The sequence below is a fragment of the Loxodonta africana genome, chromosome 1 (genome assembly GCF_030014295.1).
Source record: "Loxodonta africana isolate mLoxAfr1 chromosome 1, mLoxAfr1.hap2, whole genome shotgun sequence".
NCBI lineage: Eukaryota > Metazoa > Chordata > Mammalia > Proboscidea > Elephantidae > Loxodonta > Loxodonta africana.
Genome location: NC_087342.1, coordinates 126,371,883 through 126,395,843, shown reverse-complemented (window position 1 = coordinate 126,395,843; position 23,961 = coordinate 126,371,883). Strand labels below are relative to the sequence as shown.

The following is a 23,961-nucleotide window of genomic DNA, read 5'->3' as shown; positions in this document are numbered from 1 at the left end:
CTCCATCAACAAAAAGAACATCGAAGAGGAAATCACCAAATCAATACCATTCACAGTATCCCCCAAGAAGATAAAATACTTAGGAATAAATCTTACCAAGGATGTAAAAGACCTATACAAAGAAAACTACAAAGCTCTACTACAAGAAATTCAAAAGGACATATGTAAGTGGAAAAACATACCTTGGTCATGGATAGGAAGACTTAACATAGTAAAAATGTCTATTCTACCAAAAGCCATCTATACATACAATGCACTTCGATCCAAATTCCAATGTCATTTTTTAAGGTGATAGAGAAAGAAATCACCAACTTCATATGGAAGGGAAAGAAGCCCTGGATAAGCAAAGCATTACTGAAAAAGAAGAAGAAAGTGGGAGGCCTCACTCTACCTGATTTCACAACCTATTATACAGCCACAGTAGTCAAAACAGCCTGGTATTGGTACAACAACAGGCACATAGACCAGTGGAACAGAATTGAGAACCCAGATATAAATCCAACCACATATGAGCAGCTGATATTTGACAAAGGCCCAGTGTCAGTTAATTGGGGAAAAGATAGTCTTTTTAAAAAATGGTGCTGGCATAATTGGATATCCATTTGCAAAAAAATGAAACAGGACCCATACCTCACACCAAGCACAAAAACTAACTCCAAGTGGATCAAACACCTAAACATAAAGACTAAAATGATAAAGATCATGGAAGAAAAAATAGGGACAACGTTAGGAGCCCTAACACAAGGCATAAACAGAATACAAAACATTACCAAAAATGACAAAGAGAAAGCAGATAACTGGGAGCTCCTAAAAATCAAACACCTATGATCATCTAAAGACTTCACCAAAAGAGTAAAAAGACCGCCTACAGACTGGGAAAGAATTTTCAGCTATGACATCTCCGACCAGCGCCTGATCTCTAAAATCTACATGATTCTGTCAAAACTCAACAACAAAAAGACAAACAACCCAATCAAGAAATGGGCAAAGGAAATGAACACACACTTCACTAAAGAAGATATTCAGGCAGCTAACAGACACATGAGAAAATATTCTCGATCATTAGCCATTAGAGAAATGCAAATTAAAACTACCATGAGATTCCATCTCACTCCAACAAGGCTGGCATTAATCCAAAACACACAAAACAATAAATGTTGGAGAGGCTGCGGAGAGATTGGAACTCTTATACACTGCTGGTGGGAATGTCAAATGGTACAACCACTTTGGAAATCTATCTGGCGTTATCTTAAACAGTTAGAACTACCATACAAGCCAGAAATCCCACTCCTTGGAATATACCCTAGAGAAACAAGAGCCTTCACACAAACAGATATATGCACACCCATGTTTATTTCAGCTCTGTTTACAATAGCAAAAAGCTGGAAGCAACCAAGGTGTCCATCAACAGATGAATGGTTAAATAAATTGTGGTATATTCACACAATGGAATACTACGCATCAATAAAGAACAATGACAAATCTGTGAAACATTTCATGACATGGAGGAACCTGGAAGGCATCATGCTGAGCGAAATCAGTCAGAGGCAAAAGGACAAATATTGTATAAGACCACTATTATAAGATCTTGAGAAATAGTAAAAACTGAGAAGAACACATACGTTTGTGGTTACGAGGGTGGGGAGGGAGGGAGAAGGTTTTTTACTGATTAATTAGTAGATAAGAACTGCTTTAGGTGAAGGGAAGGACAACACTCAATACATGGAAGGTCAGCCCAATTGGACTGGACCAAAAACAATGAAGTTTCCGGGATAAAATGAATGCTTCAAAGGTCAGCAGAGCAGGGGCAGGGGTCTGGGAACCATGCTCTAAGGGGACTTCTAAGTCAATTGGCAAAATAATTCTGTTATGAAAACATTCTGCACCCCACTTTGAAATGTGGCGTCTGGGGTCTTAAATGCTAACAAGCGGCCATCTAAGATGCATCAATTGGTCTCAACCCACCTGGAGCAAAGGAGAATGAAGAACACCAAGGTCACATGACAACTAAGAACCCAAGAGACAGAAAGGGCCACATGAACCAGAGACCTACATTATCCTGAGACCAGAAGAACTAGTTGGTGCCCGGCCACAATCGATGACTGCCCTGACAGGGAGCACAATAGAGAACCCCTGAGGGAGCAGGAGATCAGTGGGATGCAGACCCCAAATTCTCATAAAAATAACATACTTAATGGTCTGACTGTGACTAGAGGAATCTCAACGGGTCTGGTCCCCAAACCTTCTGTTGGCACAGGACAGGAACCATTCCCGAAGACAACTCATCAGACATGAAAGGGACTGGACAGTGGGTAGGAGAGAGATGCTGAAGAAGAGTGAGCTAATTATATCAGGTGGACACTTGAGACTGTGTTGGCATCTCCTGTCTGGAGGGGGGATGGGAGGATAGAGAGAGTTGGAAGCTGGCAAAATTGTCACGAAAGGAGAGACTGGAAGGACTGAGAGCAAGTGGGAGTAAGGAGTAAGATGTGTATAAACTTATATGTGACAGACTGACTTGATTTGTAAACGTTCACTCGAAGCTCAATAAAAGTTAAAAAAAGAAGAACAATATTAAGAAGAACAAGAACAAGAAAATGATGCAAATAATGGAAAAAAAAAGGAAGAGAGAAGGAGGAAAAAAGGAGAAAATGCAATGATTAAGGTCTATTTAGATAGCAGATAAAAATTATCTTATACCACTTTACCAAAGTTAATTTTATTCTTGTTAAGTTACCTACCTATGGAATTATTGATTGTTGTGATTATTTTATTTTTTTATGTCTAATCACCTCAAAACTTGGTGGCTTGGCTTAAAACAACTATTTTGTTGTTATTATTGTCTCTCATGATTCTGGGGGTTGACCGGACTCAGCTAGGAAGCTCTTACTCAGGGTATCTCAAGAAGTTATAGTCAAGGAGTGACAGGGGCTGGAGTTTAACTTGAATGCTTCCTTACTTTAATGTCTGGTAGCTGATGCTGGGCCTCAGTTGTGAGGATCAGCCAGAAAGCCTACATATGGCTTTTTCATGTGTCCTGGGCTTCTTCACAACATGGTGACTGGGTTCCAGGAACAACAAGCTTTTTGAGCCTAGCCGTGCAAATCACATAGGATCACTTTCTCATTGCCCCAGGCTCACCCACATTTAAGATGAGGGAGTAAAATTCTAACTTCTTCAACTGAACAACTGTTAAATTTACATGTAGACAGAGCATGTGGAAAGGAAAATACTGTCACATTTTCGAAAATAGTCTGCCGTATTGTTCACAGAAACTTACTACATGTGTCTGAAGATAAGTTCCACCCCTCTCTGAGTAAGAATTAATTTCATTATCTTTGACCAATATTGAAAACAATTTTGTAAAAACATTTTTTAATCTTTCCTAGGATGTTATATGCATCGGTTTATCAGTATTTACAGGCAAGCTTTATAAGAGTCTTCAAAGAACACATGAAATATTTTCTTGTGTGAATGTCACATGTGTGAAACGTGAAGAAGATCATGACAGCAGGTAGCATTAATTTCCAAAGTTTATTGTTTTTAACACGATACATGAATTTTAAAGTCATGTGGAAAAATAAAGCAGTCCTGTTTTTCACTGTATTTTATTTCATCCAATGCCATATAATATTCTATTTCAAATGACAGTATAAATTTTGAATGTGTGTATTGAGTTTAACTGGTGGCAGAGTGGATATGAGCTATGGCTGCTAACCAACAGGTCAGCAGTTCGAATCCACCAGGTGCTCATTGGAAACTCTAGGGGGCAGTTTTACTCTGTCCTATAGGGTCACGGTGAGTCGGAATTGACTCAATGGCAATGGGTTTGGGTTTTTTGTGGATATCGAGTTGATTTATATTTGCAGTATTAGTTTTCAATAAATGTTTGAGAAATTGTCAGAAATAACTTGGGCATAGAGTTATGTATTTCATTTTATAGTGAAAAAATTTAGAATGATTGAGTAATATTTGAAGGTCTAGAAAGAGGTAAGACTTCTATATATCAATGGAATTATTCCTATTTTTACACATATGATGTTAATATCATATTTTGAAAGGACAGAATAAACTTTTCCTCTTGTAATCCAGAGACCTCAGCTGATAGTTTTTGCTTAAGATCTTAAAGCAGAATTTTGGGAATTAATGTTTTATGTAAATAGGAATTTGCTAAAAATTACCCATTCGTAAATGACAGAAGTAAGCCAGATATCTGGGCCTATAACTTTAGTCCATTTTAAATAGCTTTGTAGATATTTTCTCACACTATTAAGAAGTTCAATTTGTATTCTCCACACTTGCTTGACTTTTATCTGGCTGCTTAAATTCTGCTGGGCATTATTCAAGGGCAGTAAACAGCTTCAAAATTTTGAATATTCATAAAAGCAGAAAATTAAATGCTGTGGTATATGAAAGCCTTAAAATATACCAAAAAGAAACCTGGAATGTGCATACATATACACACTACTTTAACCAATTTTAAAGGAATTCAAATGCAAAGTTTAAAAAACATACTAAGATTTTGAGATATGACTTTTTCCAAGAGGATGACAAGAAATCCCATCTTTATATTAAGATATTTGATGAGCTAACCCATCCAGTCAAATTTGGGAATGCATTCTATCTTATATTAATTTAATAAATGAACCAAATTGTTATCCTTTCAGAGATTTTGCCTTTTTTATTGTGCTTAAGTGAAAGTTTAAAATTCAAGTTAGTTTCTCATACAAAAATTGACATACACATCATTATATGACCCTAGTTGCTCTCCCTATAATGTGACAGCACGCTCCTCCTTTCCACTCTGTATTTTCTGTGTCCACCCAACCAGATCATGTCCCTTTCTGCCTTCTCGCCTCTCGTCTGGGCAGAAGTTGCCCATTTAGTCTCATGTATCTACTTTTTTTTTTTTTTTATCTACTTAAGCTAAGAAGCACACTCTTCACAAGTATCATTTTATGTCTTATAGTCCAGTCTAATCTTTGTCTGAAGAGTTGTCTTCAGGAATGGTTTTAGTTTGGGGCTAACAGTGAGTCCAGGAGCCATGTCTTCTGGGCTCCCTCCAGTCTTAGTCCAGTCTTTTTACCAGAATTTGAGTTCTGCACCCCACTTTTCTCCTGCTCTGTCAGGGACTCTCTCTTGTGTTCCCTGTCAGGGCAGCCATTGGTGGTAGCTGGTCACCATCTGCTTCTTCTGGTCTCAGGCTGAAGGAGTCTCTGGTTTACATGAGAAATTTTGATTTTTAATTTCTGATTTCTAGTACTATGCCTCATAGCATTAGCATATTTGCGAATCAATTAAAAAAGAAAAAAAAAAACTTTTTGAAATATGCTAACCAGCCATTTGCTGTCAAGTCAATTTTGACTGATGACAACACCTTGTATATCAGAGTAGAACTATGCTCCATAGGGTTTTCAATGGCTGATTTTTTTTTGGGAAGTAGGCCTTTCTTCTGAGGAGATTTTGGGTGGACTTGAACCTCCGACCTTTTGGTTAGCAGTTGAGCACATTAACTGTTTGCACCATTTGTATAATGGGTAGCATTATACAAATATAGATAAACACACCTTCATATATAATTACTGATTTTATTCATTTTTTTATGAAATATGATTCTTTTATTAACCTTCATTATTAGCATTAGTTTGGTTGTCTAGAGGTTAAAAAAAATAATCATCAAGGGAGTAACTAGAGAACCAGAGACATTGTTGCCATCCCTTAGTGCATTGCACTGTTATTAATTAACATGTTTAATTTTAAAATGAAGGAATTTGATCTAAAATGCTTTGTTCAGTGTGTTTTAGTTAGAATGGATGCTGTATAAATTCAAGCTGGTTTTTCCTAGAATGGATGAAATATGTTAATTACCTAAGCTAGTTGTAATACCTTTGAAGTACTCATAAAATTAGTACAAGCCATTGAATGTGTTCTAATTGTTGCTACTGCCCACATATTTTAAGAAATTGGCATACATTGTATTCACCCCAAACCCACTTGCTTCAATGTATTTTGTTTTCTTTTGGTTAAATTAGATTTTTGATTAATAGAAGGTAAAATATAAGGAAAGCAACAGTAAAGTAAAACACAACTGCTTCAACAAGGCAGAAATAACATGTAATCTAATTTGAGTGATGAGTGACATCCCAACCCTCAGAAATCAAAGAGAGTGAGGCCATGTGCTATGAGGGGTGAGAGAAAGAAAGCAGCCACTATTTCAGAGATTGAAGACAGTCATAGGAAGGAGTCCTAAGAGGAAAGTTAAGGAAATGTACAGATCTGATTGGGGAAGAAGATCCATATGGTGAAGAACATTCTGGGAGGCTCTGAATTCTTGGAGTGTCTGACATAAACACTGATAAGGAATAGCCTTGGTGATCTAGAGGACAGACCACAGTGGGTGACTTTGAGGGTTGTGGTTAAATTAGGGGTGTTACTCCTTGCCAGGAGCTTGCAAATCTTGATGGACTGTCCTTGGAATCATCCCCAAAGGAAGTGCTAAAGTAGTGGGACTCTGAGCCCCACTTCAGTTTTATAGATGACAGTGTCCAAAGCACTGCAGGCATGCACCAATGAAGCTTCCTAGTCTCTGATTATCTCTCTAATGGAGACGAAGAAGTAATAGAGGGCAGGGCATTGTAAGATGGACACACAGAACTCTGAGTTCTCCACTAAACACTAGAGGGGCAAGTATTTGTGCTATGAGACAACAGATGGACATTGAAGATTAAAGCTATCATGAACCATGCTTGTAACATTACCATCACACACACACACAGAGCGAGAGACATACATACTTATATAATTTAATATTTAATGAATGATGACCTCATGTGTTGCAGAGTAGGACAACTCCATAGGGTTTTCTTGTCTTACCAAAGCAGATCACCAAGCCTTTCTTTCACGGCGTCAGTGGGTGGGTTTGAATCTTTAGGTTAGTAATCGAGCAGAAACCATTTGCCTCGAACACATGGAGTCACTGTGAGTCAGGAACAACTCAAAGACAATGGGTTTTTTGTTTGTTTGTTTGAAGTAACTAATATTTTCTTTATGTACAAAGATCACATTTTGAATATGCAGTGTAAAATAAGGAAACATGAATCTGTAAATGAATGTTAAGAAAATCATCTGGTGTCTTTCTCATACCAATTTTTACAGACTTAAATTGTTTAACACAATTGGCATATATTGTACTCACCCCAAACGCACCTACTTCAATGCATTTTATCTTCTTTTATAAAGAGAACTCTTTATTGAGAGCTTTCTTTGTAAAGGACACCATAAACTATGCCTTGAAGAAATAAAAATACTATGCCTTTAAAATATCAGAAATTTTGTGATACGTAGATGTCTTCTTCCTGAATCTTTCATTTTCTCCACTCAAATTCTAAGATATTTCAAAGGATTCAGTTTCTAGTTTTTCCACTTAGCTCATTGTTTTTTTGTTTTTCCTACTTACTGAGTTGCAATTATTATGGCTTACGCCTTCTAAGTGTCAATGCAATGTATGAATATACCTGTTTTTTTCCAAGACAGTTGCAGCATTTCATTAGGCTGTGTGATAAGTCTCACCAAGTCAGCTATGAGAAGGGTTAGGATTTTCAGTTTGTGTCACAGTAAACCTAATTAGGCATGCACTGTGACTTTCCGATAGAGCACTGCATGTATAGGAGCACACAGGTCAACATATTTCGCTTCAATATGTACTAACATATTTTCACATTAATTCTGAAAATTACTTTTTAAAATAGCAATCACACATCTTGGGTAAGGACTTTACTAACTAATGGAATGCTACTACTTAGTCACTCAATAATTCTTAACTGACTGTATACTTCAATTTCTTCAGCTAATTATTTCAAAAGCTGGCCTGCTATATTTTTTCTTTGCTTGAAACCAATAGGCACATTTATAAGGCTAACTTTCTCTTTTGAACAAACAATTTTGAAGTTTAACATAGATAGAAAATATGTCGGTTAACATGTAAATATAGTTTTTTTTTTCCCCTTCATATTCTGGTTATAAAGTATATTATAATTGAAATATCTAGGACATTATTGACTTTTCCTAATCAAAAGTAGCTTCTACAACTAATATAATTTTATATTTTCAGGAACTATTATACCTGTCATAAATCAGCTTCAAATTTGGACCACTGAATGCCTACTTTTGAGAACATATGTATTTTGGATTGAACCGTGGCCCCCAAAAATGTGCATCAATTGGCTAGTCCCTGATTCCCAGTATTGTGTATTTGTCCACCGTTTTGTCATCTGATGTGATTTTCCTGTTGTTGTTGTTAGATGCCATTGAGTCACTTCCAACTCATAGCGACCCTACGTACAAGAGAACAAAACGCTACCCAGTCCGGTGCCATCCTCACAATCGTTGTTTTTGCCCTTTGTTGAAACCACTGTGTCAGTCCATCTCATTGAGAGGCTTCCTCTTTTTTGCTGACCCTCTACCAAGCATGATGTCCTTCTCCAGGGATTGGTCCCTCCTGATAAAATGTCCAAAGTGTGTAAGACGTAGCCTTGCCACCTTTGCTTCTAAGGAACCTTCCGGTTGAACTTCTTCCGAGACAGATTTGTTCGTTCTTTGGCAGTCCTTGGTATGTTCAATATCCTTCAGCAGACGACACCCCAATTCAAAAGCATCAATTTCTCTTCAGTCTTCCTTATGCATCATCCAGCTTTTGCATGCGTATAAGGCAATTTAAAACACCATGGCTTGTGTCAGGCACACCTTAGTCTTCAAGGTGACATCTTTGCTTTTCAATACTTTAAAGAGGTCTTTTGCAGCAGATTTGCCTAATGCAATGTGTCTTTTGATTACTCGATTGCTGCTTCCATGGGTATTGATTGTGGAGCCAAGTAAAATGAAATCCTTGACAACTTCAATCTTTTCTCCCTTTGTCATGATGTTGCCTGTTGGTCCAGTTGTGAGGATTTTTGTTTTCTTTATGTTGAGGTATAATCTGCAATGAAGGCTGTAGTCCTTGATCTTCGTCTTTAAGTGCTTCAAGGCCTCTTCACGCTCAGTAAGCAAGATTGTGTCATCTGCATAATGCAGGTTGTTAATGAGTCTTCCTCCAATCCTGATACCCTGTTCTTCTTCATATAGCCCAGCTTCTCGGATTATTTGCTCAGCATACAGATTGACTAGGTATGATTAAAGATACAACCCTGACACACACTTTTTCTGACTTTAAACTACACAGTATGCCCTTGTTCTGTTCGAATGACTATGTCTTCATCTATATAAGGTTCCTCATGAGCACAACTAAGTGTTCTGGAATTCCCATTTCTTGCAATCTTATCCATCATTTGTTGTAATTCACACAGTCAAATGCCTTTACATAGTCAATAAAACATATATAAACATCATTCTGGTATCCTCTGCTTTCAGCCAGGATCCTTTTGACATCAGCAATGATATCCCTTGCTCCATGTCCTCTTCTGAATCCACCTTGAATTTCTGGCAGTTTCCTGTCGATATACTGCTGCAGTCACTTTTCAATGATCTTCAGCAAAATTTTATTTATGTGTGATATAAATGATATTGTTTGATAATTTCTGCATTTGATTGGATCAACTTTTTTGGAAATAGGCATAAATATGAATCTCTTTTTTTTTTCTTTCAGTCAATTGGCCAGGTAGCTATCTTTCAAATTTCTTGGCATAAAAACAAGTGAGCGCTTCAAATGCTGTATCCATTTGTTGAAACATCTGCATAACGCAGGTTGTTAATGAGTCTTCCTCCTTCTGTCAATTCGTGGAGCCTGGAAACCCTGGTGGCATAGTGGTTAAGTGCTATGGCTGCTAACCAAAAGTTGGGAGTTCAAATCCACGAAGTGCTTCATGGAAACCCTATGGGGCAGTTCTACCCTGTCCTATAGTGTCACTATGAATTGGAATCGATTCAAGGGCAGTAGGGTTTTTTTGTTGTTGTTTGTTTGTTTTTCACCAAGGTTTTCAGTGCAGGTTGGACTTCTTCCTTCAGTACCATCAGTTCCTGATCATATATTGCTTTCTGAAATGGTTCAACATCGACCAATTCTTTTTGGTCTAGTGATTCTGTGTAATTATTCCATCTTCTTTTGAGGCTTCCTGCATCGTTTAATATTTTCCCCGTATAATCCTTCAATATTGCAACTGGAGGCTTGAATTTTTCAACTCTTTCAAGCTGAGAAATGTGGACTGTGTTCTTCCCTTTTGGCTTTGATTTTCCTATGTATTGTAAATCCTACCTCTGTGATGTTAATAAGGTTGGAGAAGAGGCAGTTATGTTAGTAAGCCAGGACTAAATCTACAAGATTAGGTTGTGTTTCAAGCCAATCCCTTTTGAGATATAAAAGAGAAAAGTAAGCACAGAGACAGGGGAACCTCATACAACCAAGGAATAAGAGCGAGGAGAATAGTGTGTCCTTTGGACCTGAGGTCCTTTGGCTGAGAAGCTCCTTGACTGGGGAATATTGATGACAATGACCTTTCCCCAGAGCCGAAAGAGAGAAAGCCTTTCCCTGGAGCTGGCACCATGAATTTGGACTTCTAGCCTCCTAGACTGGCAGAGATTAAACTTTTCATTAAAGCCATCTGCTTGTGGTATTTCTGTTATAGCAGCACTGGAGAACTAAGAAAATATATTACATCAGTATAGCCCTTCTCTTGTTAGTCCTGGGCATATTATTTTTTCCAGAAACAAAACAAAACAAAAAATTTAAAGATAATATAGAACTCTACATATATAGATTGAGTTAACATCATATGACCTGTATGTCTTCCAAGGGCATCTTTCATCAAGTGGGCTGTTACCCTTAATGCTCAGCACAACTTGCAACATTTCATAATATCTGATACTCTTCCACTGTGCCCTCTGGTGTTCATTTTCTGTCAGCAGCAAATTGTCCAATATTCTCAATCTCTTGTCTGTGGCTTCCTTTCTTTCTCTAACTGAAACTGAGTACATGTTTCCGTGCAATCCTCTTACGTGGCTACTGTTCATTCTTCCACAAACCGTGAATCGCTAGGCAAAGAAGTGCATGGTTAGCCTGGCACTTGTCGCCACATCCAGACCACTTGGTCTTCCTCCACCTGAAAACCCTAGCCATTTTTAGCATATGATATTGTTTTATCTGCTTTCTCTTAACCTCGTTGATGAATGAGGAATTTCCTCCCTAGGGCTATGGGGATGGCCAAATACAGTACACCTAACAGTGGACATATGAGATTGACAGTAGTTCATTAAACACATACTCATATCCTGGTGGAGGAGGACACCACACATCATGCAAGAACACATAGGGCATGCACCTGGACCAGAGCATATAAGTAGGGGCTGTGGGGGCAGGCTTTGTAGTAAAAAAAGGTTAAGGTTACTCCTGCTTCTCATGAGAGAATGCCATTGGCTTGTTTGAATAATTTTGTATGCTGTTGTTTTTGTTGGGTGCCATCAAGTAGGTTCCTACTAATAGGGACTTTATGTACAACAGAACTGAACACTGTCCGGTCCTGCACCACCCTCACAATCATTGCTGTGTTTGAGCCCAGTGTTGCAGTCACTGTGTAAATCCATCTCCTTGAGGATCTTCCTCTGTTTTGCTGACTCTCTGCCAAGAATGATGTCCTTCTCCAGGGATGGGTCCCTCCTGACAACATGTCCAAATTATATGAGACATAGTCTCACCATCCTCACTACTAAGGAGCATTCTGGCTCTACTTGTTCCAAGACAGATTTGTTCCTTCTTCTGGCAGTCCATGATATATTCAATATTCCTTACCAACATCATAATTCAAATGCATAAACTCTTCTTTGGTCTTCTTTATTAATTGCCCAGCTTTTGTTTGCATATGAGATGATCAAAAATACTATGACTTGGGTCAGGCAAACCTTAGTCCTCAAAGTGACATCTTCACTGTTCAACACTTTAAAGAAATCTTTTGCAGCATATTTGCCAAATGCAACACTTCCTTTGATTTCTTGACTGCTCTTTCTAGGGGTGTTGACTGTGGATCCAAGTAAAATGAAATTCTTGACAAGCTTCGATCTTTTCTGTTCATCATGATGTTGCTTATTGGTCCATGTCATGTATTTTTGTATGTCTGGCCAAAAATGTGTGTATCAATGTGTCTGGGCTATGATTCCCAGAATTGTGTGATTTTCCTGTATGTTGTAAATCCTGCCTCTATGATGTTAATGAGGGAGGATGGGCAGAAGTTGTGTCAGTTGAGGCAGGACTCACTCTACAAGATTGGGCTGTATCTTGAGGCAGTATCTTGAGATATACAAGAAAGAAGTCTGCAGAGAGACAGAGGGACCTCATACCACCAGGAAAGCAGTGCTGGGAGCAGAGTGTGCCCTTTGGACCCAGGGTCCCTGCTCAGAGAAGTTCCTAGCCTGGTGGAAGATTGATGAGAAGGCCGACAGAGAGAAAGCCTTTCCCTGGAGCTGACACCCTGAATTTGGACTTTTAGCCTATTTACTCTGAGAAAATAAACTTTTTGTTGAAGACATCCACTTGTGATATTTCTGTTATAGCGGCACTAGATAACTAAGACAGTCTAGTTGTGAGAATTTTTGTTTTCTTTATGATAACGTGTAATCCATTTTGAAGGCTGCAGTCTTTGATCTTCATCAGTAAGTGCTTCAAGCCCTCTTTGCTTTCAGCAAGCAAGGTTGTGTCATCTGAATATCACAGGTTATTAATGAGTCTTCATACAGATTGAAAAGGTATGGTGAAAGGAACACATTTCCTCATGAGCACAATTAAGTGTTCTGGAATTTCCATTCCTGGCAATTCTATCCATAATTCGTTATGATCTACACAGTCGAATGCCTTTGCTAGTCAATAAAACACAGGTAAACATCTTTCTGGTATTGTCTGCTTTCAGCCAAGATTCATCTGACATTCCTCATTCCATGTCCTCTTCTGAATCTGGCTTAAATTTCTGTCACTTCTCTGTCCATGTACTGCTGCAACCATTTTTGAATTATCTTCAGAAAAATCTGGTGCTGCTAGGGAAGTAAAACTCATTAGGCTAAATACCAGGTGGAGTGTAGCTGGCGTGCCTGATGGGGAACTAGCTGGGTGAGCACCTGTTCCCACTGTGTTGGGGGCATATCTGGCAAGAGCAGAGGAATTCATACTTAGTCTTTTGGGAAGCTGTGAAACTCAAAGATGAATATTCAAACTCAAAGGTAGCACATAAAATTTTGCCCTGGCAAGACAAACATTTGATATATCATTCTGTCTCTGAGTTTCTCTCTCCCTCGTCAGCCCCTTTTCAATTATCTTCTTTATACTAAGTTAGTGTCTATCCTGGAAACTCTGGTTCCATAGTGGTTAAGTGCTATGGCTGCTAACTAAGAGGTCAGTAGTTCAAATCCATCAGGCACTCCTTGGAAACTCTATGAGGCACTTCTGTTCTGTCCTGTGGGGCACTGTAAGTTGGAATCGACTCAACAGCAGTGGGTTTGTTTTTTTTTTTTCTTTAGTGTCTATCCTCCACCAAATATTTTAGCATCTTGCTTGCTATTTTTTTACTACTGTTGCAGTCATCTTTCTCAATGACTTCTATATCCATCTTGAAAATCCATCCCCTCTGTTTGCTTAAATCCTGTGGTAATTATTACCAAAAACCCATTGCCATCATGTCGATTCCTACTCATAGCGACCCTGTAGGACAGAGTAGAACTGCCCCATAGGGTTTCCAAGGAACGCCTCAGGGATTCGAACTGCCGACCTTTTGATTAGCAGCCGTAGCACTTAAACACTACACCACCAGGGTTTCTTGGTAATTATTACTATTTTATATATATATACACATATATATCTTAGAAACCCTAGTGGCGTAGTGGTTAAGTGCTATGGCTGCTAACTAAAGGGTCGGCAGTTCAAATCCGCCAGGCACTCCTTGGAAACTCTATGGGGCAGTTCTACTCTGTCCTATAGGGTTGCTATGAGTAGGATTCGACACGATGGCACTAATTTTTTTTTATTTTGTTTTATATATATATATATAATCTTTCTCCTCATTTTAGCCCATCTACCATGGCTGTATTCTATAATATATCATGACCTATAATTGCACCTCGCTGTAGCCCCCAATCCCTTTATTTCAATCTTTCCACTCTCTAAACACCACTTCATGTATTTCAAGCTTACTTACTCATAAACCCTAATGACAAAATTCATACATTTAGCAGACACTCCTGATTAGGTGACGAGACGTCCTCAGTCTATCGTCCTCTTCAGATGGTTCATTTCCTTCTTACAAAGCATATCCTTATATCCACTCTCTTTTTCCTTGCATCTCCCACTGTCTTCCTAATGACTTGAAAACCGCAAACCTGGTTAATTGTACAGCCCACCAGGTAAACCTGTATCCATGTTTATATATATAATATAGCATCTCAAACTTAATATATTCCAAATTAATGATTGATTTTCAAGCCCCTAACAAAATTATATTTCTGCTTGTGTATTTTAGATGTATCCTTGATTTCTCTTTCTTTCTCTCAGTCCACTTCTGGTTCAACAGCAGATCATTTAAGCTCTTTTCTAAATAATATATCATGGATATGGACACTTTAATCTTTACCACCGGAGCACCTTTGTTCAAACCACCATAAAATTCTTATCTAAAATAGTTCAATAGCCTCCCACCTGATTTCACTTTGACTCTTCATTCAAGAATATGTAGAATAGTGAATGAAAGCCTCTTTGAGAAAGTTAACATTGCACAGAGGTTTGAGAGGAGAAAGAACACACAGACATCTGAAAGAAGTGTGTTCACAACAGAGAGAAAACTGATACAAAATCCCTGGCCTATTCATGGCATACTAATAAGGCCACCGTACCTAGCCTGAAGAAAGCAAAGGGAAGGAATAGAAATCAGGAAAGAGAAGATCCTGGAGGCCAGTTGTAGATCTTGCATGCCATTTTAAGGTCTGATTTTTACTTTAAGTAAAATGGAGAGCTTGTAGTGTTGCTAATAAACAAGTGACATTATCTAGCTTATGTTTTAAAATTATACTTTGGATATCGAGTTGAAAGGAGACTATAGAAAGGCATAAATGGGCAAATACAAAAGTACCTGTTAGGAAGCTATGGCAGTAATTTAGGTAAGAGATGATAGAGGCTTGGATCACTGTCCGCTGCAAACAGAAGACACGGTAAGAAGTCTTCTTGGATTGTGAATATATTTAAATTATGTGATGATTAAGATTGTGTGTCAACTTGGCTTTGTCGTGATTCCCAATGTTTATATGTGATCACTCCCATAATCGGATCAGCTGTGAGTAGCCAGTCATTTGAAAAGGAATTTCCTTGGGCATGTGGCCTGCATCTGAATATAAGCAGATGTTCTGGCTTTATACTTGCTCTGAATCCTGCAGCTGGCTCCTGTTTGTCTGACCTCCGGTTTTTGGGACTTGAGCTAGCAGCTTACCTGCTGAATTTGGGATTCCTCAATCTTCACAGCCTGTGAGCAAGAGCCCTCTCCAACCTGCTGATCTTGGGTTCACCAGCTCCTGCATCTACATGAATCAGGAGAAGCCTCAATCCTGATCAGCAGATTGGGGATGTTCCAACCTCTACAACCACCTGAGCCATTTCCTTGATGTAAATCTCTCTCTGTGTTTATATTTATACAGCTTACTGGTTTTGCTTCTCTAGATAATTCAGCCTAAGACAGATTATGAATTTATTTTCCTTTACACTGGATGAGGGTAAGAGAGAGAGTAACAGTATTTGGTTGGAGTAACTAGAAGACAGTGTTGTCATCAGTTTAGATGGTGAAGACTATAGATAAAGAAAAATTTTGATGGTTTCCTCTCTTATCCTCTCTTTTCTGCAAAACACAGTGTATATGTTTTAAAATAATATTACTTCCTTATCAGTACTAGTCAATAGATTTCCAATCATTTAAACAAAATCAGGGCCTTTAACATACTTATAAAACCTAGGCATGTGGTGCTTCCACCTATCTCTCTACCATCGTCTTTTACTATGTTTCCTTTGGTTACTCAGTTCTTGCCACTTTGCCTTCAAAACAATTCCTTCAATACTTCAAGTATCTCCTGTGTCAGGTTTTATATTTGCTCTGGTCATATGCATTCATCATCAAAAAGAATATTTCAAGATCTATCCTGAAGTATAACACTGTCAATGATAGGATAATATTCATATGCCCACAAGGAAGACCAGTTAATATGACTATTATTCAAATTTATACACCAACCACTAAGGCCAAAGATGAAAAAATTGAAGACTTTTGCCAGCTTCTGCAGTCTGAAATTGATCAAACATGCAATCAAGATTCACTGGTAATTATTGGTGGTTGGAATGTGAAAGAAGGAAACAAAGAAGAAGGATCAGTAGTAAAGGCAAAATATGGCCTTGGTAATAGTAACAATATCAGAGATTTCATAATAGAATTTTTCTTCTGGTGCCTGATGGATTCTTTTGTTGCTCACTTTGTATTTGTTCAAGTTGTAGGGACAGTTCTCTGACTTTGGTTCTTTCTTCTTTTTGTATGTGTGCATTTATCGATATAAATTGACCTCTGAGCACTGCTTTTGCTGTGTCCCAGAGGTTTTGACAGGAAATATTTTTATTGTCATTGCATTCTATGAATTTCTTTATTCCCTTCTTAATGTCTTCTATAACCCAGTCTTTTTTCAGCAGGGTATTGTTCAGTTTCCAAGTATGTGATTTCTTTTCACTGATTTTTCTGTTATTGATTTCCACTTTTATGGCCTTTTGGTCTGAGAAGATGCTTTGTAATATTTCGATGTTTTGGATTCTGCAAAGGTTTGTTTTATGACCTAATATGTGGTCTATTCTAGAGAATGTTCCATGTGCACTAGAAAAAAAAGTATACTTTGCAGCAGTTGGGTGGAGTGTTCTGTATAAGTCAATGAGGTCAAGTTGGTTGATTGTAGCAACTAGGTCTTCCGTGTCTCTATTGAGCTTCTTACTGGAAGTCCTGTCCTTCTCCGAAAGTGGTGTGTTGAAGTCTCCTACTATAATTGTGGAGGTGTCTATCTCACTTTTCAGTTCTGTTAAAGTTTGTTTTATGTATCTTGCAGCCCTGTCATTGGGTGCATAAATATTGAATATGGTTATGTCTTCCTGATCAATTGTCCCTTTTATCATTGTGTAGTGTCCTTCTTTATCCTTTGTGGTGGATTTAACTTTAAAGTCTATTTTGCCAGAAATTAACATTACTACTCCTGCTCTTTTTTGCTTATTGTTCGCTTGATATATTTTTTTTCATCCTTTGAGTTTTAGTTTGTTTGTGTCTCTGAGTCTAAGGTGTGCCTCTTATAGGCAGCATATAGACGGATCATGTTTCTTTATCCAGTCTGAGACTCTCTGTCTCTTTATTGGTGCGTTTAGTCCATTTACATTCAGCGTAATTATAGATTAAATTTCTTTTCTTTTTTATGTGTTTAGTGCTGTCATTTTGATGCATTTTTATGTGTGTTGTTGACAATTTCATTTTTCCACTTACTTTTTTGTGCTGAGATGTTTTTCTTTGTAAATTGTGTGTTCCTCATTTTCATAGTATTTGACTTTATGTTTGCTGAGTCATTATGTTTTTCTTGATTTTTATTTTGAGTTATGGAGTTGTTATACCTCTTTGTGGTTACCTTAATATTTACCCCTTTTTTCTAACTAAAAACCTAACTTGTATTGTCCTGTACCGCCTTGTATCCCTCTCCATATGGCAGTTCTATGCCACCTGTATTTAGTCCCTCTTTTTGATTATTGTGATCTTTTACATATTAACTTCAATGATTCCCTGTTTTGAGCATTTTTTTAAATTAATCTTAATTTGTTTTTGTGATTTCCCTATTTGAGCTGATATCAGGGTGCTCTGTTCTGTGACCTTGTGTTGTGCTGGTATCTGATATTATTGGTTTTCTGACCAAACAATTTCCTTTAGTATTTCTTGTAGCTTTGGTTTGGTTTTTGCAGATTCTCTAAGCTTGTGTTTATCTGTAAATGTCTTAATTTCACCTTCATATTTCAGAGAGAGTTTTGCTGGATATATGATCCTTGGCTGGCAGTTTTTCTCCTTCAGTGCTCTATATATGTCACCCCATTGCGTTCTTGCCTGCATGGGTAGTCTGAACTTATTCTTACTGATTCTCCTTTATCGGAGACCTTTCTTTTATCCCTGGCTGCTTTTAAAATTTTTTCTTTATCTTTGGTTTTAGCAAGGTTGATGATAATATGTCTTGGTGATTTTCTTTTTGGATCAATCTTAAATGGGGTTCGATGAGCATCTTGGATAGATATCCTTTTGTCTTTCATGATGTCAGGGAAGTTTTCTGCCAACAGATCTTCAACTATTCTCTGTGTGTTTTCTGTTATCCCTCTCTGTTCTGGGACTCCAATCACATGCAAGTTATTCTTCTTGATAGAGTTCCACATGATTCTTAGCGTTTCTTCATTTTTTTAAATTCTTTTATCTGATTTTTTTTCAGCTATATTGGTGTCAATTTCCTGGTCCTCCAGATCTCCCCCTCTGCATTCTAATTGCTCGAGTCTGCTCCTCTGACTTCCTATTGCTAATTCTGCAATTTTATTGTTAATCTTTTGGATTTCTGAATTCTGTCTCTCTATGGATTCTTGCAACTTATTAATTTTTCCACTACGTTCTTGAATAATCTTTTTGAGTTCTTCAACTGCTTTATCAGTGTGTTCCTTGGCTTTTTCTGTAGGTTGCCTTATTTCATTTCTGAAGTCATCCCTGATGTCTTGAAGCATTCTGTAAATTAGTTTTTTATATTCTGTATCTGAAAATTCCAGGATTGTATCTTCATTTGGGAAAGATTTTGATTCTTTAGTTTGAGGAGTTGTAGAAGCAATCATGGTCTGCTTCTTTAAGTGGTTTTATATCAACTGCTGTCTCCGAGCCATCACTAAGATATTGTAGTGATTTATTCTATATTTGTTCACTGAGTCTTATCTTGTTTGGTTTTCTTTCAATATACATAGATGGGCTACTAGATTGCTCTGTCTTGATTGTTGTAGCCCTTGAGTCATTTATGTCCTATTACCAGCTGGTTTGGGCTGTTACCAGATATATAAGCCTAAGAGTCCATTCACTATTCTTGAGTAGAATCTGATTTTGGGTCATCAAGTGTGTGGTGCAGACTGTCACCTATCCAGCTAGAGAAGTAGTGGTGATAGTTGTGTGTACCAGATTCTAGTAGCAGGAGGGGTTCACACTCTAGGGGGGGCAAGATGCTGACAGGTTTCCCCCAAGCGTCAGTGAGGTAGGTGTGTCTCTATTCCAAAAGCACCTTGGTGGGTGGGCTCTGTAGCAGTACCTTAGGCCCCCAATGCAAGTACCTCTACAGATTGGTAGGTGTCACCCTCCTTAGACCCCTACGGCAGGAGGCTAGGTGGTCTGGGGGGAGCTTCAGCCCTCAGTTCCCTGTTGTGGTTCAGTGAGGGCTCTGTTGAACACGCAGAGATATCAGACCTGGGTAACTTGTCTTTCCAGTAATCCGCTAAACCAATTACAGTCAGATCCCTATCAGAAATGCCTTTGCATTATGATAGCCACCTTGTTCCCTGTAGGAATGATAGCCCAAGACTGTGGATCACATATGCTTGGCTGGAGCTGGTTCTGTGTTTTTAGACCAATTAGGGAAGGATTTTTGGTCCCTGGGTTTTTTGTAACTGCTTCTCTCAGGCCAGGAGAATGGGTTAGGAAAAGACCAAAAAACAAAAAAAAAAAAGAAAGAAAAACCGCAGTGCAGTTCACTCTCTGGGTCAGGAAATTGCAATGTTAATGAAGCCACCTGGGAAGGGGAGGGGAGGGTTCAGATAAATAGGAGAGAGTAGCACCCCGGAATATAGACAAAGTTACTTATCTTGCTTGGTATGACTGTTTTATCTGAGATTCCCGAGGGGCGCGTCGACTGTGTGCGCTGGCTGGGTAGAGATTGCCCCCGAGGGTCAGGCCCATGTCCTGTTCTTGGGCTGTCTCAGAAGCCGTGGTCAGTTCCTCCGCTTCCAGTCCAAAGCCCAGCGCCAAAGTTCCCCGGCTGGGACGCCACACTCCCAGCTCCAAAACCAGTCGCTGCCTCCTGGTGACTTCTCCTCCTGTCAGCCGTGTCTCTGCACTGCCTGCATGCACTGGCTGTGTTCCCCTGAGGTCAGTTCAGGGGGCTAGGGCTGCGCCCCGTGTTAGTGCCATCTCAGGATGCCATGCTCAGCTCCCCTGTGCCCAGTCCAAAGCCCGGCGCCAAGGTTTCCTGACTGGGATACTGGCTCCAGGCTCCAAAAACAGCCGCTGCTTCGCTGTGGTTGTTCGTTCTCAGTCTCTGTCACTTAGGTCAACTCTTTAGATCTGTGTTTGATGGTCAGGGTTTGTAGATTGTCATGTATGTGATCGATTCACTTGTTTTTCCAAGTCTTTTTTGCAAGAGGGATCTGAGGTAGCTTCTACCTAGTCAGCCATCTTAGCCCCGCCTAGTCTGCATAATGGAATTTTTCAAGACCAATGACTTATTCATTGCAAATACTTTTTTTTCAACAACACAAACAATGACTATACATAAGATGGACCTCAAAACCCTGGTAGCGTAGTGGTTAAGAGCTCCAGCTGCCAACCAAAGATCAGCAGTTCGAATCCTCCAGGTGCTCCTTAGAAACTCTACGGGGCGGCTCTACTCTGTCCTATAAGGTCACTATGAGTCAGAATGAACTTGATGGCAATGGGTTTGGGTTTTTTTTTTTTTTTTTTGGCTTCCGTGGGTGTTGATTGTGGATCCAGGTAAAATGAAATCCTTGACAACTTCAAACTTTTCTCCATTTATCATAATGTTGCTTATTGGTCTGGTTGTGAGGATGTTTGTTTTCTTTGTGTTGAGTGGTTTAAAGTCAGGAAAGGTATATATTAAGTTTGTTTCCTTTTACCATGCCTATTTAATCTGTATGCTGAACAAATAATACGAGAAGCTGGACTATATGAAGAATGGGGCATCAGGATTGGAGGAAGACTCAATAACAACCTGCAATCTGCAGATGACACACCCTTGCTTACTGAAAATGAAGAGGACTTGAAGCACTTACTGATGAAAATCAAAGACCACAGCCTTCAGTATGGATTACATCTCAACATAAAGAAAACAAAAATCCTCACAACTGGTCCAATAAGCAACATCATGATAAATGGAGAAAAGATTGATGTTGTCAAGGATTTCATGTTACTTGGATCCACAATCAACACCCATGGAAGCAGCAGTCAAGAAATCAAAAGGTGCATTGCATTAGGCAAATCTGCTGCAAAAGACCTTAAACTGTTGAAAAGCAAAGATGTCACCTTGAAGGCTAAGGTGTGCCTGACCCAAGCCATTTTGTTTTCAATTACCTCATGTGTGTGTAAAAGCTGGACAAGGAATAACAAAGACCAAAGAAGAATTGATGCCTTTGAACCATGGTATTGGAGAAGAATATTGAATATACCGTGGACTGTCAAAAGAATGAACAAATCTCTCTTGGAAGAAGTATTACTAGAGTGCTTCCCAGAAGCAAGGATGGCGAGACTAGGTCTCACATACTTTGGACAGGAAGAATCAGTCCCTAGAGAAGGACATCATGCTTGGTAAGGTAGGGTGTCAATGAAAAAGAGGAAGACTCTCAAGGAGAAGGATTGGCACAGTGGCTGCAACAATGGGTTTAAGCATAACAATTATTGTGAGCATGCAGCAGTATTGGGCAGTGTTTTCTTCTGTTGTATGTAAGGTTGCTGTGAACTAGAACCAGCTCGATGGCACCTAACAACAACAACATGTCTGAAATATACTTTTCCCAAAAAACGTTTTTTAAAATGGTTTTTCTCATGTACTTCCTAAAATTTTATCTGGCTTTTTAAATTAATTAATTAATTAATTTTTCTTAGCACTTAACACAGTTTTTTTTTTTTTTTTTAATTTTACTTTAGATGGAGGTTTACAGAACAAACTCGTTTCTCATTAAGCAGTTAGTACACATATTGTTTTTTGACATTGGTTAACATTCCTAGGACATGTCAACACTCTCCCTTCTCCACCTTGAGTTCTCTATTACCAGATTTCCTTTCCCCTCCTGCCTTCTAGTCCTTACCCCTGGACTGGTGTGCCCCTTTAGTCTTGTTTTACGGAGCTGTCTAATCTTTGGATGAAGGGTGAACCTCAGGAGTGATTTCATTACTGACCTAAACGTGTGCCTGAGGCCATATAGTCAGGGCTTATCCAGTCTGTCAGGATCACTGGCATATTGTTATGTGTTGATTATATTTTCCCTGTGTCCCCATAATCTGACATACATAAACACAGAGACTTTACTGTTTTGATAGTGTCCATACTGACTTTTTAAATTCTGGAATCCAAGAGTAATATGCTATTTTTAATTATGAAATACAGATTTTTTTTTTTTTTTGTCTACTGGTTTCATTTTAAGGTTTAATAGTATGTATGAATCATTTATTTCTTGAGATCAGATCTATGACCCAGCTTCTTAGCTAATGAAAAAAAGAAAATTTGATGAAATGAGTAGCCTATGCCCATACAAGTCAGAACAAGCAAGTATACAGTGGTATTTCAAAGCTGCTATTGAAGGAATAAATCTTTACTTACTCAAAGGCTTCTTTCTAAGAAGTGCAGTAGGTACTTGACAGTGTTGAAACTGATACAAGTAACTCTGTTTCAGAATCTCCATTTTATACATAATGAAACCAAAGAAGACAAAAGTGAACCACAATGCTTTACTTGAGACAAAAATTGCAACTTATTTTCAGTAGAATGCTTTGGGCCTTAAAAAAAAAAAAAAAGGCACAAAAACCTCTCTGAAATATTCAAACAAGTGATGGTAGTATTTCAAGATAACAACAGAGTCGGAGAAAAGTATTTGGAGTTAGTTCACAGCTATCTCCTTTCTATTTGCTGGAATAGTATAGAGTCAAAGAACTATTTCAGTTACTGGAGAGTTTTAAACAAGAGTAGACTCCTAATCTAAGAATGACTTTGTTGGCATACTGTGTCTTTGAAGCTAGCTCTTAAAAAATTAAATAAAAATAATTTTCAATTTTCATTTTTTTTTTGTTTTGTGCAGATTATTTCATTGTATTAATACATTACTTTTATAATTTCTCTACTAATCATATATGTTATATTACACATTTAATTTCAAATTTTATTAAATTTATATTTTTCATTGATAAAATGAAAAAAATACCTTTAAAAGTTTGTATATAAAATACATTGATATTTAGTATCACTGATTTTTGTTTTAATATATGATTTCTGTACACTTTAAAAATAAACAATTAGTATAAATACCAGCCCCCATGTATCTGTCAGTTTGCTATAATTTGGGGGCTTGAGGGTTACTGTGGTGCTGGAAGCTATGCCATGAGTATTCAGGTGCCAAAAGGGTCACCCATGGTAGACAGGTTTCAGCTGAGCTTCCAGACTAAGACAGACTAGGAAGAAGGACCCAGGAGTCTACTTCTGAAAAGAATTAGCCAATGAAAACCTTAGGAATAGCTGCTGAACATTGTCTGAAATAGTGCCAGAAGATGAGCCCCTAAGGTTGGAAGGCACTCAAAAGATGACTGGGGAAGAGCTGCCTCCTCAAAGTAGAGTCGACCTTAATGATGTGGATGGAGTAAAGCTTTTGGGACCTTCATTTGCTGATGTGGTGCGACTCAAAATAAGAAGAAACAGCTACAAACATCCACTAATAATAGGAATGTGGAATGTACAAAATATGAATCTAGGAAAATTGGAAATCATCAAAAATGAAATGGAACACATAAACATCACTATCCTAGGCAATAGTGAGCTGAAACGGACTGATATTGTCCATTTTGAATTGGGCAATCATATGGTCTACTGTGCTGGGAATAACAATGTGAAGAGAATGGTGTTGCATTCATCATCAAAAAGAACATTTCAAAA

General features: G+C 38.3%; 1 protein-coding gene across 1 annotated transcript in view; it reads left to right on the top strand.

Moving 5' to 3' along the window:
• Positions 1-23,961, top strand: part of EYS (eyes shut homolog) — a 180,646-nt gene that overhangs the window by 109,679 nt on the left and 47,006 nt on the right. The window contains exon 4 of the mRNA XM_023544596.2: positions 3,390-3,514. Within this exon, the coding sequence (XP_023400364.2) occupies positions 3,390-3,514 (125 nt within the window). The remainder of the gene's footprint in view (positions 1-3,389; positions 3,515-23,961) is intronic.